We start from the raw sequence: 24,679 nt of genomic DNA on the forward strand, positions 1-24,679 counted from the left end.
GGGACTGAGGTATAATTAAATAGGAGGGGAAGAGGCTATGTGTAGATATTCTCAAACACTTAAGTAAAAAATATGTATGTAAAAAAAAATATGTATGTATAACAAATATCCCTCAGGGTGGAATCAGGCATGGTGGTGCATACCTCTAACCCCAATACTCAGGATGCAGAGGCAGGAGGATCTCTGTCAGCTCAAGGCTAGAATGGTCTACACAGTGAGTTCCAAGGGAGCCAGAGCTACACAGTGAGACTGTCTCAAATAAGAAAATCAAGTCGGATCATTGCCTGCCAGAATCATTCCAACTCACTGGTTGATGGACAGAACCCCAGACAGGGCCATGGCCTATTTCGCACAAGACTTAGCTAGGCACAAATCACATTTTTAATGCCTCAATCCACAGAGATTACACCGAAGGCCAGAGCAGGTCCTCCACCATGATGCTCCGGCTTTCCCCGCACTCTTCCAGATCCTTACACTTCAAAGATCGAGGAGAATGAGGAAATCCCTACCAGACCCAGAGCAGGGCCCAGTGGTGGCAGCTCTCTTGCAGGTCCCTGGGGACAGTCATCTCTGGAGAGGGATAATGTTGCAGCTGGGAAAGAAAACACAGACACGGATCACGCTTGATGGCTCCATCCAGCAAGACCAACAGCTGAAGCAAGCCTCCTGGGCTGTTCATCAACACTTTTTCTCTTTTTAAAAAAACTCTGTCTTGGGGCTGGAGAGATGGCTCAGTGGTTAAGAGCATTGCCTGCTCTTCCAGGGTTCCTGAGTTCGATTCCCAGCGACCACATGGTGGCTCACAACCATCTGTAATGAGGTCTGGTGCCTCTTCTGGCCTGCAGACATACACACAGACAGAATATTGTATACATAATAAATAAATATTTAAAAAAAACAAAAACAAAAAAAACTTTGTCTTTATTTTTTAATGACTTATTTAGTTTATGCGCATTGGCGTGTTTGCTTGCACCTATGTCTGTATGAGCGTGTTAGATCCCCTGGAACTGGAGTTACAGGTAGCTCTGAGCTGCCATGTGGGTACTGGGAACTGAACCCAGGTCCTCTGAAAGAGCAGTCAATGCTCTTAACTGCTGAGCTATTTTTCCAGCCCAAAACTGTATTTTTCAATTTATTCACTGTGTACGTAAGAGAGTCTGACAGTGTGTGCCACGAACAACTTGCAGCAGTCAGGTTTCTCCTTGGGTGTCAAACTCAGGTCACTGGGCTCGGCAGAAAGTACCTTTACCTGCTGAGCCTTCCCTCCGGCCCTTCTTCTTCCTCTTAAAGATGATGCTCAGGTAATAAGAGAACCAGACTCTTAGGCAACCTGAGGACTCACTGCCCCTTGCCTGCAGCCTCATCAAAGGCTCCATCAATACTGTGCGTGAAGGAATGAAGCAGACCATTACCCCAGCAGTCCTTTTCCTGCCCAGCGTGTTGGCGTCAGTCTGAGCTGGTGTCTCTCCCCTCTGCGGATCACCGTCACATTCAGGGGCTTCTGAAAGGCAAATAAGGTCACTCTGGCCTCAGCGTCCGTAACACTCAAAATGGACTCAAGCTGAAAAGCCACTTCCTGACCTATAAGAAATTACAGAGCATGGGCTCCTAACTGAATTCCTAGCTGGACGGGGTCCTGAAGGTAGCATTAAGGGGCTGAGTGCAACTTAAAAGCACAGTGGTAGGGAGTAGAGTGATGATCTGAGTAAGAATGTCCCCCAGGTTCGCGTGTTTAACTCCTGGGCCCTATTTGGGACCATATTAGGACACAGCCCCAAGTGCTACAACTGCCCCCCAAACCTGCTCTAACTAGTACCAGTGAAATTTCTAAGACAAACTCTCCCCAACTTGGGAGGTACAGCAGCTCCTGCTGTTCCCCAGGAAAAGAAGGCAATTAATTTCCACTGTGAGGCACTCCAAGGCTGGCCTGAGTGGCCGGACACCTGGCCACCTCCCTGCTCCACCCCCTGCCCTTCTCTCCATTCTCCTGGTTCTGAGCTCCAACAACATCCTCTGATTGCTCTGCTCTTCCTGCCCTCTTGGCCTCTGAACCGGCCTGAAGGCTCCTCTGGTGGCCGCCCTACCTGATCAATTACTATACACACCAATGCTCCGTCCTTCAGAACACTCTCCTTCAACCCCAAACTACATCAGGGACCCCACTGCTTTCCTCCAGGCCTCCTGTGCTGCTTTTCTAACACTTGTCAGGGTGAGAAACTGCATGCCTAGGATTAGTGATTAATGTCTGCCCCCATAATGTGCTCTCCATCAACGCCAAGGACCAGGACTGTCTCTTTTTGTTCCCTGCTGGACCCCAGCCCCCAGTCCGAAAGGGGGCACACACAGGGGAGATACTGAGGGAGGAAGAGACACAGGGCTTTGATTTTTACTTTAGACATTTTTGCACAATGTGATTTTGTTTGCAAAGATAAATAGGCATTATATTGATTACTGAGACACAATTTGCATATAATAAAGAATATGGCTCAGTGGGTTTCCTATACTCAGAGAGCTATAGGCCAGCACCATTATCCAACTGCAGAATGTTTGCATCATCCAAAAGACCGTCAGTAGTCAGTCCCCATCCTCGTTCCTCTAGCCCTGGTAACCACCAATCTCCCCTCTATCTCTCTGCATCATGCATCTGCTTTTTAGACAGTTTCACTGAGTGGAATTAGATGGCCTTGTGCTACGTCTTTCACTTTGAATCATGTTTTCAGTATCCATGTTGTAACAAAGAACTCACTACATTCCTATAGCTGAACTAGTTTATTATAAATAGTTATACTTAAAAAACAAACAAAAAACAAACTAGTAGTGTGCCAGTTTTAGTGCTGGCACACACCTTTAATACCACCAGCACTCGGGAGGCTGAGACAGGAGGATTTTTGTGAGTTCAAGGGCAGTCTGCCTGGTCTACATGGCAAGTTTGAGGACAACAAGGGATATGTAGTGAGATTCTGTCTAGGACAAGTTTTTTAAAAAAAAAAAAAAAAGCTACACTATGGTTAACTTCTGTAACATTCTGGAAAATATAAACTTTCAACAGAGCACTGATTAGTGATCGAGTGAAGGGAAGAACTAGTTACCAAGGAAACTGAGTCACTCTGGGGTCCACAGCTCCGCATGTTTACTGTGTTGGTAGTGATGTAATTACATAGAGCTATCGAAACTCCTTGGCCTGAATGCTGGAGAAGCTGGTCTTGCTATAGGAAACTACGCTCTAGAGACAGCCAACAGCACTCTGCTAGGGGATGCACAGGCCTCCTGGAAGGTCCCAAAATAGAAAATGGCCAGGAACTTGTTTGTATAAACATCCTCTTCCAGAATCTAACAGGACATGTTTACAAACACATCTGTAACCAGGCATGGTGGCACACACCTTTGATCCCAGTACTTCCAAGGCAGAGGCTGGAGAATCTCTGAGTTCAAGGCCAGCCCAATTACAGAGTGAGTTCTAGGACAGCCACAGCTACACAGAGAAAGCCTGTCTCGAAAAACAAAACAAAACAAAACAAAAAAAAGAGCTAGGAGAAAAAACTGAGAGCTGGAGGTGAGGGAGAGTGAGCCTGTTTACTCTGTCACAGACCTCTCAGATGGTGACAGGATGAATTTACAGAAACTGGACAAGTGGGCAAGGGCCGAGCAGAGAAGACCTTCTGGGCAGGTTAATAAAACGCCCCAATGTCTTCTCACATGTCTCCCTTCAGCAAGCCCAATTCCCTTCTCCCCAACTGTGGGTCGGACCTAGCAACGCACTCCCTACAGGTAAGGAGACATGACTCTGTGTGTTTTACATGATTGGGTTAAAAAAATAAAGTCCTGTGGCCTCCTCTCAGCTCTCTTCACCTAAGGTAAGAAGCCACACGGTCAGTCTCTGAAGCCTCAGGCCAACCATGGGATGAAGGTGGATTCACAGCCTCATTGAAGCCTTTGGGTGGCTATGGTCTCTGCTGACATCCTGGCTAATCCTCACAGAGAAGCCTCTGGACAAGGACCAGCAGGGCTAGGTGGGGATGGCTAATCTATCCATCTAGAGCAGTGGTTCTCATCATCATCGGAAAACATATGTCTATGTTACAATTCATAAGAGTAGCAAAATTACAGTTACGAAGTACAACGAAAATAATTTCATGGTTGGGGTCACCACAACATGAAGAACTGTATTAAAGGGTCGCAGCGTTAGGAAGGCTGAGAGCCACTGCTCTAGACAGTGTCTGTGGTATTAGCCTACAAAATGGTTTTGCACTCACTCTATAGCACGGTATTTAAAGGAAAGCTGATAGGACAAATGGATTCTTTTAAGCAATTCCAAAAAGGCTCAGAACAAATAGAACACCACCCACATACAAAGATATCTGGTAGTAACAAAGGTGCCGGTGTAAAGCATTAATCATAGCATATGCTACTGGGACAACTACTATCCACTTGGGAAAAGTGGGCTGGCAATGTGTGTCACACTAATTACAAAATAAATTCCAGAAGTATATGTGCCAAAGAAATAAGAACGTACACAAATCAGGAGGGTTAAGATCATCCCAGGCTACACAGTGAGCTCCAGGCCAGCCTGGGGTAGGCTGAGACTGTCTCAGTGGCACTCTCAGATCCAGTAACCCTTCTTTAGGGGTGCCACCTCAGAAAGCATGCACATGGAGCCGGGCAGTGGTGGCGCACGCCTTTAATCCCAGCACTCGGAAGGCAGAGGCAGGTGGATCTCTGTGAGTTCGAGGCCAGCCTGGTCTACAAGAGCTAGTTCCAGGACAGGCTCCAAAGCTACAGAGAAACCCTGTCTCGAGAAGAAAAAAAAAAGAAGAAGAAGGAAGAAGGGAGGAGGAGGAGGAGGAGGGGGAGGAGAAGGAGAAGGAGAAGGAGAAGGAGAAGAAGAAGAAGAAGAAGAAGAAGAAGAAGAAGAAGAAGAAGAAGCAGCGTGCACAGGTACACATGGTCAGGCTAGTGGGAAGCTGGAAACATCCTAGGGTCTTAAGAAGTTAATGACAGACAGGAGGCTCCATTAGCAGCTGCAGGGGAACAGAGCCTGTGCAAAAGCGGAGAGACCTTCCAGAAGAGTTACTGCAAGCAGGCACTGGACACAGACGAGGGATTTAGACAAGGTGACTGGGAAAGAACTCAGCTGGTTAAAGACAAGGGCAGAAAAGGGTAGGAGCACAGACTACTCTTGAGGGACAACACTGTCAGCAGTGAGGAACCCATTAACATTTTCTGGACCAATGTTATGCCCAGTGCTATGAGTTGAATGTTTGTCTCCCTCCAGAAATGCATATGCTGGGAGCCTAACCCCCGGTGTGATGGAGCAGGAAACTGGGCTTCAGCAGGAGGTCATCTAGAGGGGGTGGAGCCCCAGTGATGGAATTCATAGTCCATCCACAGCAGACCCTCAATCTGCAGTACGCTCCTCTTGGACTTCCCTCCCCCCCCCCAACTGAGCAACATGCCCCTGCAATTTGCGAAGCACCCAGATGCCAGGCCACCCCTAACTCACCCCCTCACTATGCTGTACCACGCTGCCAACGTTCTGCAGCGACTGGAAGTTCTGGGTGTTCACAGATCCAAACTCCACAATTTCATCATCCACTTGCAGGCCCTAGAGACAGGAGAAGATTAAAAATCAACCAAGAGGCCGAATGTGTTTCTGGTCATTTTTACTGCTCAACACACAACTCAGTGACAAGGTCAAGAGCTCACTTCCTACAGGGGAAGAAAAGCAAGCTCAAAGCAAAGAGGTCAAAGGTTTAGACTCCTCATACAGGAAGGGGAGTGGGTGAGTGGACCACCTCATCCTGGAGGTTTCTTCTAAGGCAGTTCTAGCAAATGGTGTCCAGGGTGCCCAGTGGAGGCCTTGAGGACAACAGGAAAAGCACAAGCTGCCTTCTGGAGTTTCTGAGCCAGGTTCCAGGGCAAGAAGAGACAGGCTAACGTAGGCATATTTTTTAGACAAGACAAGCATTTGCGCTAGATGTCCCTAAACAGCAGGCACAGGGACGAGGCCAGCCAGACCCAGGGCAGCCCTTTGATTTCAGATCCCAAGATTATCGACATCCACTTGCCCATCCCTTTCACAGACACCTGCCAGTCTGGCTGCAGCTAGGCACGCAATGCTGCAGAAGCAGCTGGGACTGAAACAGAGCTGGCTGCAGCCTGCAATCTGGGGACTTGATTTGATTTTGCTGTTAAGTTGTCTACAGCACTAGGGACACAACCTAGGCAAGAGTTCTATTCGCAGTCTTCGTTCACTTTTAATTTCAAAACAGGATTTTCCTAAGTTGCCCAAACCTGTGACGATCCGTCCTCGGCTGCCTGAGAGGTAAGGATTATAAACGTATGTCACCATACCCAGCAGTCTTGTGACCCTTTTTTTTTTTTTTTAAGTTTTTTGTTGTTGTTGTTATTTAACGTGTACGGGTGTTTTGCCTACTTGTATGTTTGTACACCAGTTATGTGCCAGGTGCCCATGGAGGCCGGAAGAGGGCACCGATCTCCTAGAACTAGAGTACAGATGGGTGCAAACTTCCGTGTGAGTGCTGATGATTGAACCTGGGTCCTCTGGAAGAGCAGCCAGTGATTTTAACCACTGAGCCACCCCTCCAGCCAGAGTCATGAGGGTTTAATGGTCATAAGATGACTTGTAGGATCTGGATTCAGATTCTAATTCTGCTTCCCAGGAGCTGTGTGTCCTGGCTCAGGATGCTTCAAGTTTGTGTGGCTTTTCTTCACAGGTCAAATATGGAGAACAGTACTACTATCCCAGAGGTTGGCAACAGTATTCAATTTAAACACACGCCCACATACAAACTTCTACATGGACATTCACGGCGGCATTATTCGTGACAGCCCCAAAGTAGAAGTGATCCAAACACACATTAGCTGACAAATGGACAAACAAGTCACATCTATCACACAATGGGATATTATTTGGCCATAAAATGTTATGAAGCCCAGATATATGACTGAGCCCTGAATAAACCCTGAACACAGGACTGAGTAAAAGAAAGCAAACACAAAAATCCACCTGCCATAGGACTGCCTTCCCATGAAGTGTACAGAACAGGCAGATCTGTCCAGACAAGAAGACTGGCGGTTGCCAAGTTCCGAGTGACTTGTCTGGGACCACAGGGCTTCATTTTAGGAACTATGAAAATAGTAGGAGCTGGGCAGTGGTGGCGCACGCCTTTAATCCCAGCACTCAGGAAGTAGAGGCAGGCGGATCTCTGTGAGTTCGAGGCCAGCCTGGTCTACAGAGCTAGTTCCAGCAAAAAACAAAAGAAAAGAAAACAGTCAGAAACTGGCTGCAGTGTTGGACACACAGCTCTAAGCTACTCTTCCTTTACTAAGCACAGCCACTCAGTAATGCTGCAAAGATGTCTCCTCAGAACCTATTGAGGAAGAATTCATTTCAAGCTCTTCTCGTTCTTTTTTTTCTTCAGTGTCCAGGGAAAATGGTTCCTCTCTTCTTTGAGATGTGGACTGCCTTCTACACTGTGTCCCAGCTACCCCACAACAGGTCTCCCTGAGTACAGTGCGCTGACCCTATGTACACCAAGCTCTGGCCAGCACGTGTTAAAGGGATAGAGGAATTCAGAGCCACAGAATGAGAGACTGGGCTGGGCTTCTGGCAAGTCTAACTCATAGCACTCCTAGAGGTGGGGTTGGGGAGCAAGCAGGATTACCGCAATACTGGCTGGGGAGCCGGGACTGATACTGTTCACTTTGGCGAAGGCCTGGGGTAGGGTGGGGTTGTTGGAGCCCAGCCTGCGGCTCATGGCCTCTTCTTGGGCTTCAGCCATGTCCCGGGCCTGCTTCTCCTTGTCCCGAGCATGTAGCTGGTGCAGGGCCTCCTCCACCTGCTTCATCACAGCCTTGTGATCATTCTGTAGACCTGGGAAGAGAACAGCATGTCAGAGGAAAGAGACAATAGCTCAGGACACAGGACAGACGACACAAGACACCTGAATTTGCTCACTGTGCTGCTGTATCTTGCCAACATCTTTTCTGAGAAACACCCAAGAAAAGTCTCTGGAAGTGTCTTTAAGGGCATTTCCAGAGAAGTTTAACTGCAGAAGGAAGACAGTCCTGAATGCAGGCAGCACCATCCCATGAGACTGAGGACCAGTACTCAACGTTCTGCCCCTGAGGCAGGCACACTGGACCTGGTACCTGAAACTCTCCACCAGGATGGACGCACCTGCAACTGTCAGCCAGAACAAGCTCTTCCTTCTGAAGTTTCTTTTACCAGGGATTTTGTCACAGCAACCAACAAAGTAACAACATAGCAGAATGTTGAACGAGTGTTCATTAGATGCCAGAGTCCAGACTCAGGGCAGACCTAGCCTCATCTAGCGAGCTGTCTAGTGAAGAACACAACAGTGATGATCGAGTAAGTTAGGGATCAAGAGGGCCCCTCAAAAGCAGCATAGCCTGCTGAGCCCTGAAATGTGAGGACAAATTGGGTACATCCAGTTGTAACCATGCCATAAACAGGGACAATGGCAGAAGTCAGACAGAAGTGAGGTGGCAGCGGGGCAGGATGCAACGTCTGCAATCCCAACGCCTGGAGACAGAGGCAGGAGGATCAGGAGGCCAGAGTAGGGTGCATGACACCCTATCTCAAGAAAACAAATCAAAACAGTGAGGCTGAACAGCTGCTAAGAGGGGCGGGGGTGGAGCTCCACTGTCAGAGTGTCTGTGAGCACCCATGAGACCCTGGGGTTCGAGTCCCAGCACAGCATCTCCCAGGCGTGGTGGTACAAGCCTGCAATCCTAGCACTCAGGAACTCAGGAGGTGGAAACAGAAGGATCAAAATTTCAAGGCCATGCTCAGCTAAATATTGAGGTTAAGGCTAGCCTGAGGTACGTAAGAACTTGTCTCAAACAAGTAAAGCAACTTTCTCTTTATTTGTGTACTTTATGTTTATGGGTGCTTTGTCTGTATGTATATTTGCACACCAGAAGAAAGCATTGGATCCCCTGCAACTACAGTTATAGATGGTTGCAAACTACCATATGGGTGTTGGGAATAGAACTCAGGACCTCTAGAAGAGCAAACGGTACTCTTAACTACTGAGCTATCCCTTCAGCCTCTTCTCTGAAATCTTGTACAGGAAAAAAAAAGACATAAGACCCTAATAATTCAGTGTGGGGTAGGCAACTACTACCGGGCTCCTGCCAACTGACATGGCTCAAGAGACAAATCCAGTGCTGCCAAAGTTTTGATTTTCTAGAAAGGTCAAAAACTGAGGGCTTTGACAGGAGAACAGCCTCTAATTTTTGAGTGTTAAACACTAGTTCATAACATTTAACCAGGGGCTGGAGAGATGGACCAGCAGTTAGAAGGACAGCTGCTCTTTCAAAGGACCCAGGTCCAATGCCAGCACCACATAGATGCTCACAACCTTCTGTAACTCTGGTCCCAGGGCATCTACTGCACTCTTCTGGCCTTTGCAGGCACTGGGAACACATGCTATAGGCAGCATGCAGAACAAGCATACATATAAATAAACAGTGAAACTAAATGAAGAACCACCATGCCGTCCATCAGGGCCTGCCTGTAAGCCAGTCCTGCATGCACTGCCATCTCAAAGACAGCCTGGCACTGTCATTCCGTTTGCCAGCCCACACCTGGCATCCAGGAGTCACAGACTCTCCATCTCTGCAGGAGCTTTGACCGTGGGCTGTTTGTTTACCTAACCTGGTTTGTCACTGTAGAGCAAAGATGAGGCATTACAGGACTTGGGGGCTAAGCCCACAGAAACAAATGTGAGGGGAAAAAAACAAACTAGACTCCAGATGAGGAAGGTTTAAAGCAAGAGTCAGTGTCATAGAGGTCACCACGACTAGAAAAGCCACACTGAGCAGGAAAGGCCACGGGGAGCCCCAGAACCTCCAGAATCGCCTGCATAATCTATATCCACCACGCAGTTGTGCGGGAGAGGAGGAATGGCTTGGTCGCTAACACATTACAGCTCCACTTCAGGATTCAAAAGGCTTTCATCTCCTGGGTAAATGTTTCTGCAGCAATTATTTCAAAACCAAGTTAAGCTGTCATAAATGTGCCATGCTCACACTCGCTGGTGACTAGAGGAAACTGGGGACAGAGCGTATGAGACCTCTCTGCATTATTTTCCCAATTTCAATGTAAGCCTAGGACTAGTCCTTAAGAAAAGTCCCTGTTTAAGAGTACAATAACACGTGAGAATAGTTTCTCAAAAGAATACTAAAAAGAGGGAATTGTTCAACCATGTTCTTAACACATAATAAAGTCATTAAGATGGTATAAAATTACCACAGAAAGTAGAACAGTGTAAAAAGTCCAGAAATAGGCTAAGCCTAACTGAAAACCTACGCTGGGATTGGGGTGTAGTTCAATGGTACAGTAAGTACTCAGCATGAGGTCCTATGTTCCACCCCCAGCAAAGCAGAGGCACAAGAGTGCGTGGGCGCGTGCACGCGCGCGCGCGCGCGCGCGCGCACACACACACACACACACACACACACACTGATGCATTTCAAGTTAATGGGAAAAGAATGGTGTTAAAACATGAAGTTAATTATTTGAATAAAAATCTGCATTTCTCAAACTTCCCCAAGGTCCTGCTAATAGTGTGGAAGAGAGTGGGCCACATCACTGGGGCTTAGAGGTCTAGAGTAAAGCCCAGAATTTGCCTCACACCTGGCTGTCTTAGGGTGGCTTTCCTGTTCTCGGCATTTCCTGTTGTTTTAATGTAAACTGAGCCTTCTTGAAACCAGAATATTCAGGGTAAAGAGGATGCTCTGAGGTGCTCAATCATCACACTGTGGCTTTAAGAAACCTTGCATCTTACTCTGCATCCTATTTTTATGAAGAAAGCCTCATTACCAAAACACTCTGCAGATGAAGCCAGAGCTGGGGTACATTCAATGGAAATGATTAAGTGCAAATGGCGGGTGATTAATCTCCTGGTGTAACTGGGATGGAGGACTGGTTATCTACCAGTGCCAAGAAAAAGATGCTCACATCCTCATCTCCAAAGCCGGGGCACACGTGACCTCATGAAACAAAACAGAGCGCACAGGTCAGGTATAATTAAGGATCTTGAGAGGACGGTTGAGCCAGGAGGGCCTGATATCATCCCAAGGTCTCAATTAGTTAACGAGGGAGACAGGAGGACCACAGAAAAAGACGAGATAACAGACCAAAGGCTAGAAAGATATGATCACTACTTCTAAAGACAGAGGATGGCCAAGAGCCAAGAGACACAGGTGGCCTCAGGAAAGACAAAAAATACACCCTGCCCCCAGTCTAGGGGGAGCCAGCCCTGCTGACACCTTGATTTTGTCAGTGAGGCTATCTGGACGTCTCACCTCCAGAGCAGTCAGAGATAACATGTGTCTGTAGCCTGTCAGGGCAGAAACACAAGCCTAAAACCCTCTCCAGGCACCACGCTCTGCTAGCTTCTTCATTAAAACCAACAAGCACATAGGAGACTCACTTAGGACAGTGCGGGCCACAGTGGACTAGTCTGCCCAGCTTTCCTGGCAGGCAGGGGGACTGTGAGAGAAAAATGTTAATTGACACAAAGAGTTGAGGGTAGGGTGCCAAGACCCTCCCTTCTGTCACCTGCCTCCTGGCTGGAACACAGCCTGTGGGTCCTGAAGAAGAGGCAGAGACTGATTTCTGCTGACTCTTGTACTGCATGCATACTTCAAGGGTCGCCACTGAGCGCCAGTCCAGGTCTTTTCTGTTTGAATGGTGGGAGTCAGGTCACTACCCTAAGAAGCTGAATCTAATCTCCTTCATGGATTTGATGGAGCTGGTAAGCAATACTGGTATGGGCTTCCACTGTTAATTCAATAAACTTCCCATAAGGAAGGAAAGTTCCGTTCCTTGCTTTTTGCTTTCTTGTACAGCCCAGACTGGCCTCAACTCCTGATCATTACAGCTGGGCACCACCTCGTCCAGCCTGAACCAAGGTTTTGATTTTTGTATTTTGGGTTTGTTTGTTTGTTTGTTTTAGACAGGGTCTCTCTACAAATTGCTGTCATGGAACTAGCTCCGTAGGCCAGACTGGCCTTGATGTCACAGAGATCTGCCTGTTTCTGCCTCCTGAGTGCTGGGATTAAAGATGTGCGCCACCACACCAGGCTTTGAAGGAAAGTACTTAAAATAGAAAACTAAAACCATTTACATGGGACTCTTCAGTTCTCAGTCACGGAAGGGTAACAAGATATTTTGTCACAGCAGAAAAACTTCGTAATGCTCAACACTAGTCATTCCCCTGCGTCTTCAGCACCCCCAGCACAGGCTGAGCCAGAGCCCCAGCAAGGGTCACTCACAGATGATGTTGTGCCGTGCTGTTCGGACCTGGTACAAGTCCACATCCGCCCGGGGATAGCCTTCACAGTCCACCAGCGGCTCGTTCATCCCAATTCCTTTTTGCTGGAGAAAAGACATGTAGTTAAACAGGTAAGAACATCGTTAGGCAATTACCTAGTCCCTTGTCCTTCTAACTCATGACAAAAGTGACAGTAAGGGCCGCACAGTAATCTCTTTAGCACACACCAGGCTCTTTAGCTGTGTCCTTGCAGCTACCCTCTGCAGTGGGTACCAATGAAAACAGGGAGGCAATAAAGATGAGCCAGTGAATAAAGATCTGCCATCAAGATGAACAATGAGTTCAGTTCCTGGGCCCACATAGAGGCAGAAGAGGAACACAAATCCCACAAAGTTGTCCTCTGACCTCCACACACTCTGTCACCAGAGCCCCTCACACAGTACACACATTTATAAAATGAAGTCTCTAAAATCATAAAGCAAGCGATGCATGAGAACAGTGCACACAGAGCGAAGATCCCAGGGCTGGACTGCAGCTCAGAGCACAGCACCTGACTGGTATATGCAAGACCTTAGATTTGATTCTCTGCAGTATAAAAAATTAATAAACGGGGCTGGGGCTATAAGATGTAGCTCAGTTGCTATAGTGCTTGCCTAGCATGCATAAAACCCTGGTCTCCACCCCCAGCATTGCATAAGCCACTGTGGTGGTGAATGACGGGGAGGCAGGAGGATCAGAAGTCTGAGGTCATCCTTGGTTAGACAGTATGTTCAGTATCAGCCTGGGATACATTAGATCTCTCCAAAACCAATTATTTAAAGTTACAACAAAACACTCAAAGAGCCTTCAGAGGTTCCCTCCCAGTCCCATCCCTGGCCTGACCCCTCCTACTCCTCCCTCCCAGCAGCTGACACCTTGCTGAAGCCTTGAAACAGGAGGGAGTAAACATTAAAGAAATCAAGCTGGGGCCAGGTTTGGACTCTTCAAAAAATAAATACATAAATAAAAAGAAGAGGCCTACCAAGATTCTTTTCATCACTGGATGGTACTGGTCACCACCAGACAAAGAAACTAAGTGGCTGGGAATTAGGGAAAGGGGAGAGCTTTTGCATTTGATATCCATTAGAGGTTCTGAATCTGAACATTGGGAATATATTCCCTATTCAAAACAATCCATCCATGTTACCGCTTTCTAGTCAGCTGCACTGTGTTGACTCGGGCTGTTCTCAGTTCTCTAGACTCACCGCTGGAACAGAGGCTCTGCTATTTTCTCTAGTGTTTATCTGAAGTACACTCTCACACTATAGCTCAAGTTGACCTCATACTCACAGCAATCCTCCTGCTTCAGCCTCTCAAGTACTGGGATTACAGGCCTGAGTCACCACACCTGAAGTTTGTTCTGAAGTTCCCACATCAATCAGGGCACAGAGCATGCTTTGCACTGAGGTGGGCAGGAGCTGCCCAGCTGCCTAGACTTGGAGCTCAATCCCAGTTCTGTTATACACAAGCTGGGCATCTTTATCTAAGACACATTCCAAGGCTCAGTTCCTCAGCCGCACACCAGGAACACAACACTCCCCCGCTGAAAGACTAACACACAGACTTGAATGAACGCCTAGCAGAGAGCCAGGCCATGCAATATGGTGACTGAATAGCAGCTCCCAAATATGTCCACATCCTGCTTCCCAGAACCACTGTGACTTTGTGAGGAAGGATGGGATCAAGCCAAGGATCTCAAGGTAAGCAGAGACAGGAGGATTGTGCCAGTTCTCTTCAGTTCTCCAGCACTCAAGGACAATACTCCCATTTGGGGCTAGTTGTTACAACAAGTCTAGGCTCCAGGCTAATCTGGGATTAAAACAGTTGTAATACAACAGAATTCATATACACATAGCAGAACCACTGAAAATATACAAGCCCATGGTTTGCAATATGTTCAAGAGTTAATCACCCACCACCACAATCAGTTTTAGTACATTTGCATCAACACCCTCCTAAAAAAGAAAAAAAACCAAACAACCTTGGACAGCCCACTCCTACAATCCCAGCATTCAGGAGGCTGAGGCAGAAGGATATGCAATTCAAAACCAACTTGACACTGGGCGGTGATGGTGCACGCCTTTAATCTCAGCACTCGGGAGGCAGAGGCAGGCAGATCTCTGTGATTTCAAGACCAGCCTGGTCTACAAGAACTAGTTCCAGAACAGGCTTCAAAGCTACAGAGAAACCCTGTCTCGAAAAAACAAAAACAAACAAACAAAAAAAAACAACCTGACTACAAACCAAGACCTTATCTCGAAAAAAGAAAGAAAAGAAAAAGAAAAAGGGGTTTTCTTAAAGACACGGGAGGGGCACGTAGAGACAGCATGACCAACCTCCTTTAGACCCACGAGCAGACACTTGCATCCTCCCCCTCCCAAACCTCTGCAACCACTAAACGACTGCACTGGAGAGAGAGGATTGGAGACTCTAGAAAAATGTCTGAGACTTATAATCAACATAGGGAGAAGGTTTATTTGAGCTCAGTTTTCAAGTTTCAGTACAGAACGGGACAGTCACATAGTATATATGTATGTAGTATGTATGTATGTATGTATGTATGTATGTTATTTTTGGACACTCATTGTTTTTAGCTTTATGCACAGACAGAACATCCACATGGAGGAAACCACTTCCATCATCCTGGGAGCAAAAAACAGAAAGGACTGTGGCTCCACTACCTCTGCATGCTTCCAATGATCAACAGTAACTACCCCAGCAAGGACACACCTCCAATGATCAACAGTAACTACCCCAGCAAGGACACACCTCCAATGATCAACAGTAACTACCCCAGCAAGGACACACCTCCAATGATCAACAGTAACTACCCCAGCAAGGACACACCTCCAATGATCAACAGTAACTACCCCAGCAAGGACACACCTCCAATGATCAACAATAACTACTCCAGCAAGGACACACCTCCAATGACCAACAGTAACTACCCCAGCAAGGACACACCTCCAATGATCAACAGTAACTACCCCAGCAAGGACACACCTCCAATGATCAACAGTAACTACCCCAGCAAGGACACACCTCCAATGATCAACAGTAACTACCCCAGCAAGGACACACCTCCAATGATCAACAGTAACTACCCCAGCAAGGACACACCTCCAATGATCAACAGTAACTACCCCAGCAAGGACACACCTCCAATGATCAACAGTAACTACCCCAGCAAGGACACACCTCCAATGATCAGCAGTAACTACCCCAGCAAGGACACACCTCCAATGATCAACAGTAACTACCCCAGCAAGGACACACCTCCAATAATCAACAGTAACTACCCCAGCAAGGACACACCTCCAAGGACCTATGGTAACTACCCCAGCAAGGACACACTTCCAATGACCTACAGTAACTACCCCAGCAAGAGAACAGCTCCAATTTTCAATAGTAACTACCTCTGCAAGTACACACCTCCAATGACCCACAGTAACTACCCCAGCAAGGACACACCTCCAATGACCCACAGTAACTACCCCACCAAAGGCATGCCTCCTAAGACCTACAGAGCTCCATCTCTTAAAGGTTCCACCATGCCTCAAGAGCATCACCCTGGACACCAAACTTTTAATATTCAGGTCTTCAGGGCAGACTTCAGAGATTCAGAACAGGACATTTCATATACATAGAACCACACTCACACACTCTTATAAGCCCAACATGTGGCAAGCCAAAACAGGAAAATTACAAAATTACAGAGTGAGTTCAAGCCTAGTCTGGATTCTTACCCAGATGTGTATCAAATAAACAAGCAGGTGTAGTGGTGCTGACGTATAATCTCAGCACTCAGGAGGCTTAAGCAGGAAGATTGCCAAGAGTTCAAGGTTAGCCTGGGCTATATAGTAAGTAAAGGGAACTAGCCAGAAGCACACAGTAAGATGTGAAAGAGAGAAGACATACAATTCATGGTGTTTTGTGTTCTTTATCACAATGTTTTTGAGGCTCATTTACATTATAGCATGACTATTACTAATTATAGTATGATTAATTCACTATTCCTTTTATTATTCCAAATAATAGCCCACCATATGGGTAGACTATATCTGTTACCTGAAGAATAACTGTGTCATTTTCCACTTCTTGGATATTTTAAACAATGTGCATGAATTTTGGGAGGAATATATATTTGCAACTATCATAATTATCACATTGGAGGAATGGGGTTTTTTTGGGTTATATAACTGTTTAATTTTTTTTTTTGAGAAACTGCTAAACAATTTTGGACAGCGGTTACACCATCTTACAGTTGTATAAAGTTTCCTATTTCTCCGTGTTCCCCCTAAGATATTACCTACATTTTCATTATACCCATCCCTAGCTAGTATAAAGTAGTATCTCGCTATGATTACTTTCCTTAATAGCTATACTTAGCATGTCTCGCTTTTAAGATTTATTTTGTGTATGAGTGTTTTGCCTCTATGTATGCATGCGAACCATGTGCATACAGTGACCACAATGGTCAGAAGAGGCATCAGGTCCCTGAAAGAGGAGTCAGAACTGGTTTTAAGTTACCATAAGGGTGCCGGAAACTGACTCCAGGCCCTCTAAAAGAGCAGCCAAAGCTCTTGATCAGTAAGTTGTCTCCAGGGCCTGTTCCAGATGCGTTATGTGCTTATTTATCAACCATACATATTTTATTTGAGGAATGTCCATTTATATCCTATGTCTTTTGCTAACTTTTTTATTTACTTGTGTATTTATTGCTGCTTTTACTATATCCCAGGCATTAGCTTCTTATTGGATGATCTGCAACCACTGTCTCCCTCTCTTTTCACATTCGTGACTAAGTACTATGAAATGCAAGATTTTATGTATTTTTTTTTAATGAGTGACCTGTCTGCATGCATGCCTGCAGGCCAGACGAGGGCATCAGATCCCATTACAGATGGTTGTGAACCACCATGTGGTTGCTGGGAATTGAACTTAGGACCTCTGGAAGAGCAGTCAATGTGTTCTTAACCACTGAGTCATTTCTCCAGCCCCAAAATGAAAGGTTTTAATACTTGTATCATTTTCCTTTCTCTTTACCTTACTTTTCCTTTCTCTCTCTCTCTCTCTCTCTCTCTCTCTCTCGGCAGGGTCTTACTACACAGCCTAGGCTTCCTACCAAGAGCCTGTTTCAAAAAAAAAAAACAAACAAAAAATCAGAGCAGATATTTATGCTAAAAGCCCTCAGCAATCATACAATAAATTAAAGGCAATTAACACACACTATCGCCTTTTATTTAAGAGAAACTAGCAAATAGCCTCAGATTCCATGTGCAATGTAATTATAAATTTCCCTCTTATTTGGTTTTTATCGCATGTGCATGTGTATGAATGCAGGTGCACCCGTGTGTGCACATACACATGTGCAGGTCAGAGGACAAGCTCGGGGACATCCTCAGGAACATCATCTACCTCCTTTGAGATAGGGTGTCTCACTGGCCTAGAACTCATCAATCAGGCTAGACTGGCTGTCCAGAAACCCCGGCGATCTTCCTGTCTCCGCCTCTCCAGTTGGGATTACGAACATGAACAACTATACCCATGGATTCTAGGGACTGAACTCAGGTCTTCAGGCTTTTGAGGGATGCACTTTACAAACAGAGCTATATCTCCAGTATCTCCCCTCCCCCACCCCACTGCTGTTAAGACGGGATCTTGCTATTTCACTACATAGCCCTGGAACTCTGTGTAGACCACACTGGCCATGAACATGGGACAATCTCCCAGCCTTTGCCTCCTAAGTACTGAGATTGCAAGTATACATCACCACATCCGGCTAAATGGTAAACAGGAGGCCAATACCAAAGAATAATAATACATGAGATGTTTGATTCTACTTGACTGAAACCCACTTGTGATTTTAAGCAAATGACTTCTCCTTTCATATGTATAAATATTTATATGAATACACACACATTTTTAAAAAGTGATTGTGTTTGTTAACATGTCTGTTTAAATGTACCCACGAGGGTATAGAGTTAGAGGTGTCTGTGGGACATGTGGACTGTTACATAGTAGGGGCTAGATCTGATCTCCAGTCATGATTGTGCAGCCAGCGCTTGTAACCACTGCACTCTCTCTCCAGCCCCTGATTTCGCCTCTTTGAGCTTCAGGGGCACACACCAACTGAGCGGAGTAGCTGTGACAGTTTCCTGATAGCACACACAGTCAGTACGGTTCGGGCGTCGGGTCAGCACCTGGTAAGACGGTACCTAGTGGTACTGCTGTGGACTATCAGCTAAGCTGTGTCACGTTGTTTAGGCTGTGGAACATCTGTTTAATATGCAGAGATGTGTTGCTTTCTTTTATGTTCCATTTGTTTTCCCCTGTGAAGCTGTGTTACGTTGCCTGCCTAAAACACCTGATTGGTCTAATAAAGAGCTGAACAGCTTATAACAGAAGAGGGATAGGCAGGGCTGCAAGGCAGAGAGAATAAACAAGAGGAGGGAGAAAAGGAGAAGGAGAGGAGGATGCCAGGGGCCAGCCACCCAGCCAGTCTCAGAGGAAGATGGAAAGAAAAATATATAAAGAAAGGTAAAAAGCCCAGAAGCAAAAAGTAGTTAAAGAGAAACGAGATAATTTAAGTTAGAAAAGCTGGCTAGCAACAAGCCAGGCTAAGGCTGGGCATTCATAAGTAAGAATAAGACCCCATGTATTTATTTGGAAGCTGGGTGGCAGACCTCCAAAGAGACAAAAGAAAAAAAAAACTACATTTAACTAATATCCACAACATGGCACCTCCACGTGAAACATCATCCTCTTAGTCCCTTCTACCCAGCCTATCCGGGTTTGATTTTGTCTCCCCTTCCTCTACAAAGTGACTTGTGATTTTTTTTTTTAAGATTTATTTATGTATTATTTATATAGTGTTCTGCCTGCATGTATACCTGCAAGCCAGAAGAGGGCACCAGATCTCATTACAGATTGTTGTAAGCCGTCATGTGGTTGCTGGGAATTGAACTCAGGACCTCTGGAAGAGCAGCCAGTGCTCTTAACCTCTGAGCCATCTCTTCAGACCGTGACTTGTGATTTTAAGAGAAAAAAAAAAATGTCTGCTTTGGAGGAAGACAAATCATAGAACCTGACCCACCACTGCCACTTCCTAACCTGGCAAGCATTTGCTCCACTTTTTTTTTTTTTGCCTCAGTTTCCCCCTTTTACAGTAAGGATAATGGGCTTTACCTGACACTCAAAGCAGTCCTCTGTAGCGCTGCCAGGAGTTTTCCTGAAATGCTGAGTCTGTTCCCCACTCCAATTAGAAACTGCATTTTATTTTATTTAATTTTTGAGACTGAGTCCAATATAGCCCAGGCTGGCCTCGAGCTAACTATGTGGTAAAGGATAGCCCTGAACTCCAGATCCTCCTGCCTCCACCTTCCAAGTGCTGGGATTAAAGGTAAGGCTGCCTCTCCTGGCTATAGCCTAGTCTACCTTTTAAAAGAGGCCCAGTTAATTCTCACTGATGACTGAAAAGCGGGTGGCAAGGCACGCCAAACCTGGGAACGTGACCCATGGACGGTGACGGCGGTGACTATCATACGCCTCAGTAAATATTCTATCTTTGTGACCATGAAGTTTAACTAATGCTTCAGGCCTGTCATGATGACTCCGACCTGTAACTCCTGCACTTGGAAAGCTGAAGCAAGCTCAGGAGTTCGAGGCCAGCTTGGGCTGCATTTAAAAACAAAGTTAAATGCTTCCGCAAATGAAAATAAGTCCCACGTCAAGGGGTTGTTAAGGGGTAACGGATGGAAAGCGCTTAGTTAGTGCTTGGCAGGCACCCCTGGGCCTCGCGTCCGAAAGCCTCGCCCTCCTCTCTGCCCGGAGCCCTAGCCACACTCACGCTTTCCAGGACGTCGTAATTAGCTTTAATCTGCGCCTCGATCTCCTCCTTGCGGCGCATCAGCTCCTGGATGTCACTGACGGCGGCCGCACGGGCCTCGGAGGACTCTGCCTTTCGCGGGGCTTCCTCACCAGACATCGCGGACCACAACCCGCGGCGCCGGACGCTCGGTTTCCCGGCTACGGACGCCGGCAGAGACGGCGACTACAGATCCCTCGAAGGCCCAAAATACCCAGGCAGCGCTGGCGCGCCGGGAAACGCAGAGGGTGAAGCTTTGATCACCGGAAGCCCCAGCTAGATACACCACGTGGTTTTCCGATGACTAGGCAGGCACGAGTGGAGGCACGGACAGCCTAGCCCTTTCATACTCTCACTTCCCAGCTGATTTTCTTTCTTTCTTTTTCCTTTTCCTTCCTTTCTTCATCTCTCCCTGCCTCCCTCCCTCCTTCCTTCCTTCTTTTCTTTTTCTTCTTCTTTTTTTTTTTTTTTTTTTTTTTTTTGAGACAGGGTTTCACTGAGTAAACAGCTCTGGCTGCCCTGGAACTCACTTTGTAGACCAGGCTGACCTCATACTCACAGAGATCCGCCTGCCTCTGCTTCCCAAATGCTGGGATAAAAGGCATGCGCCATTACCACCCTACCTTTTTCTTTTCTTTCTTTCATTTTTTTTTTTCAAGACAGGGCTTCTCTGTGTAGCCCTGGATGTCCTGGAACTCACTCTGTAGAAGCTAGCCTCAAACTGGGCCATTCCCCTGCCTCTGCCACCATGTCCAGGACATCCAGCATCACTGTGACACTGTGCTATCAGCTGGATGAATGAGAGGGTCCTGTCCCACTGTCCAACTCAGTTCTTCACACAGGCAAAGCCCTTGAGCATTTAAAAAACTGCTTTTAGGCGTTTTGGGTTTTTTCAGACAGGGTTGCCTATATCAAACTCATGTAGATGAAGGTGATCTCGGAACTTTTTTCAAGTTTTTTAGAATATTCGACAATTCTCTGCATGCAAAGAGTCGTATGTCTTGATCCACCATCAGCACCCCTCCCATTCTGCCTGGGCCCATTCACTTCACACCTTCAAATCCTCATTTGTTTTCCCTTTTTTAAACAACCTACTAAGTATAATGGCCTGTAGTTGTGATTTTTCTTTGGGGCCCCAATCAGCTCTCAAAGAAAGACGTGGAGATTTCTTACCAATTATGAATGTTTGCCCTTTGCTTACTTAGGCTTGTCCCACTGGCTCTTTTAACATAATCCGTTTCTATCCATTTACCTTTTGCATTGGGCTTTTTACCTTCCCTTCAGTATGTCCAATTTTCCTGCTTCTTCCAAGTCTGGCTGACCCCTGGCATCTTCCTGTCATCTCTTTTTCTTTATTCTCCTGAGTCTAAATTTCTCCTCCTATTTACTCTCCCTGCCTGCACGTCCCTCCTATACTTCCTCCCTTGCTATCGGCCATTCAGCTTTTTTTATTAGACCTCATAGGTGCCTTAGGCAGACAAGGTAAAACAGCAACACAGCTTTACATAGTTAGACAAATGCAACATGGGAGCTGGAGAAATGGCTCAGTGATTAAGAGAACCCAGGTTCAAGTCCCAGCACCCACGTGGCAGCTCACAACTGTCTGTAACTCCAAAGTCTGACACCCTCACACAGACATATATGCAGGCCAAACACCAATGTACATAAGATAAAAAGAAATTCTAAAAAAACAAACAAACAAACAAAAAAACGCAACACATCTTTGCGTAGTTAAATATTCCACAACAATGACCTTGCAGATCTGATTTTCTGAACTCTTCTCCCTCCACAGGCAGGGATTACAGAGATATACCACCTGGCGTGGTTTATGCACTATTAGTGACCAAACCCGGGGGTTGGCGGATGCTAGAGGCACTGTACCAATTGAGTTGTATCCCCAGCCACTTTCGGGTTTCTTATCCCTCAGTGGTGGTGAATATGAAGCCATGCCATAGTCTCTGTAAGTGTAGGTGAAAACAGAAATGGGGTGGAGAGATGGTAAAGAGCACTGGCTGCTCTTGTAGAGGAGCTGGGATTAGTTCCCAGCACCCGCTTGGAAGCTCACTACTGTCTGTTACTCTAGTTCCAAGGGATCCAATGCCCTTATCTGGCTTCCATGACCATCAGGCACATACGTGTATGCAGGCAAAACACTTGCAGACTGTCTTAGGGCTACTATTGCTGTCACCATGAGCAGAGCAGCTTAGCAAGCAAAGGGTTTATCTGGCTTACACATCCATGCCACTCTTCATCAGTGAAGGAAGTCAGGACAGGAACTCGAGCAGGGCAGGAACCTGGAGGCAGAGGCCACGGAGAAGCGCTGCTTCCTTATAGAACCCAGGACCACCAGCCCAAGGGTGGCATCACACACAATGGGTTGGTCCCACCCCAAACGATCACTAGTTAAGAAAATGCTCTACAGCTGGATCTTGAGGCATTTTCTCAATTGAAGTTCAAGCCTCCTTTTAGATAACCTTAGCTTGTTAAGTTGATATAAAACTAGCCAGTCCACACATACGTAATAAAAATAAAAATTTTAAAATAGTGATAAGGGAAGGGAGTTTAACTCAAAGGTAGAGCACATGCAGGTATGAAGTAGACCTTGATGAGAAAGAGAAGAATGGCGAGATCTCAGTACTGTTCTACACGCCTTACCTGTGATGGTTCAACAACCCATTGACACCAAGTGTGTTGTTACGCTTATTCGACAGCTAGGAAAACCATTTCAGAGCCGGGCGGTGGTGGCGCACTCCTTTAATTCCCACCACTTGGGAGGCAGAGATAGGCAGATCTCTGTGAGTTCGAGGCCAGCCTGGTCTAGGACAGCCAGGACTCTACAGAGAAACCCTGTCTTGAAAAACCAAACCCCCCTCAAAAAAAAAGAAAGGAAGAAAGAAAGAAAGGAAGAAAGAAAGACAGACAATCCAATAACTGACTTGTCTGGCTGGCAAAATGTGGGAAACCAAAACCTCCACCCAGCTTAATCTAGTGCTCAAACTCAACGTCTGACATAGCTAATATTTTTTTTACTGAAGAGACGTTAACCTACTAGCATCCGAACATGTTTGCCCTGAGTCTAATCCTGGGGAAACAGACAACACCAAATAGAGACACATCCTTCAAAACAACTGGCCTGAAGTCTTCCAAAAGGTCAGTGTTGTGAAACACGCACAAACACCCAAGTGGAGTCAGTTAGGCAAGTGCCTTAGATTAAGAGAGAAAACAAAGATACACCTACTGAGTCCAGCGTGTATCCTTTGAGGGGATCTCACTCCGTTTCCCACCAAAATGCTATCAAAGCTATTCCTGGGAGCACCTGGAGACATAGGTGTAGATTGCACAGCATCAATGTTAAATTTCTTTTTTTTTTCTTTTTCTTTTTTTTTGGTTTTTTTTTTTTTTTTTTTGGTTTTTTGAGACAGGGTTTCTCTGTAGCTTTGGTGCCTCTCCCGGAACTAGCTCTTGTAGACCAGGCTGGTCTCGAACTCACAGAGATCCGCCTGCCTCTGCCTCCTGAGTACTGGGATTAAAGGCGTGCGCCACCACCACCTGGCTAATGTTAAATTTTGCATTGTGGTTGTACAAGGCAATGTCCTCAAGATATACTCCGTATTGTATACAACAAAGTAGATGGATGTCGTTCCGTGGCTCAGAAGCCGGGCACGGTGGTGCACACCTGTAATCTCAGCACTCAGGAGGCTGAGGCACGACAGTCGCAAGTTTGAGGGCAGCCCTGGCTATATAGAATGACCATGTGTCAATAAACAAACTGACACAGATGTTGAACAAAACGTAAGAGAGGGAGAGAGACACAATAACTAAATATAATACACGATTCTTGATTGGCTACAGGACACTTCTGGTGTAATGTAGCAGGTCCACGAGCTAATGAGATGACTCTGTGGGTAAAATTATTTTCTGCCAAACCTGAGGACCCGAGTTCAATCCCCAGAACCCACATTAGATGGAAGGAGAGAACTGACTTCTGCAAATTGTCCTCCGACGACATGCACATAAATAAATAAAATAAATGCAAAAGTAGTTCTTTAATTTGGGGATTGAAGAGATAGTTCAGCAGTTAAGAGCACTGGCTGTTTTTCCAGAGGACCCAGGTTTGTTCCCCAGCACCCCCACGTGATGGCTCACAACCTTCTATAACTCCAGTTCCAGAGGCTCTGACTCCCTCTTCTGTACCCCTCCAAGGCTGTTGGAACCGTCTGGAGTCCTGGCCTCCAGCTGCTCTCCCCTGCTAGTGACCTTTACTTGGCCTTCTGATTTGTGCTGCCGAAAGCTGTGTCCAGCTCTGCTTCCTGAGCACGTGTTGCCTTTGTCGTTGATTGAGGATCAGGAGATGAAGTTTTCACCTGCTGGCCCACCTGACTGTGTTGGGTATATAAGCCTCCGTGGTGCTATTCAATAAAGGGCTTCTTACCAGTGACTAGAGGTG

General features: G+C 46.4%; 1 protein-coding gene across 1 annotated transcript; it reads right to left on the reverse strand.

The window, feature by feature from the left end:
• Positions 1-363: 363 nt before the first annotated feature.
• On the reverse strand, positions 364-20,477 carry Psmd9 (proteasome 26S subunit, non-ATPase 9). The gene is made up of 6 exons (XM_041645965.1): positions 20,215-20,477; positions 12,328-12,430; positions 7,686-7,894; positions 5,501-5,602; positions 1,413-1,501; positions 364-592 (listed from the first exon to the last, which is right to left on the reverse strand). Exons 1-6 carry the CDS (start codon positions 20,350-20,352, stop codon positions 565-567), a joined length of 669 nt encoding a protein of 222 aa, XP_041501899.1. The 5' UTR covers positions 20,353-20,477; the 3' UTR covers positions 364-564.
• Between the last annotated feature and the right edge of the window lie 4,202 nt (positions 20,478-24,679).

The sequence above is a fragment of the Microtus oregoni genome, unplaced genomic scaffold (genome assembly GCF_018167655.1).
Source record: "Microtus oregoni isolate MIOR12 unplaced genomic scaffold, Mior012 000003F_ref0000135, whole genome shotgun sequence".
NCBI classification, from domain to species: Eukaryota; Metazoa; Chordata; class Mammalia; order Rodentia; family Cricetidae; genus Microtus; species Microtus oregoni.

What these genes read in the sequence shown, in the direction of transcription:
- Psmd9 (XM_041645965.1), bottom strand. Translation starts at nt 20,352, where the DNA reads ATGTCTGGTGAGGAAGCCCCGCGAAAGGCAGAGTCCTCCGAGGCCCGT. An exon ending in GCTCCCCAGCCAGTATTGCG is followed by an intron (nt 5,603 to 7,685) that starts GTAATCCTGCTT and finishes TCCTGTCTCTAG; the next exon opens with GGCCTGCAAGTGGATGATGA. An exon ending in GCAGGAAAAGGACTGCTGGG is followed by an intron (nt 593 to 1,412) that starts GTAATGGTCTGC and finishes TTTCTTTCCCAG; the next exon opens with CTGCAACATTATCCCTCTCC.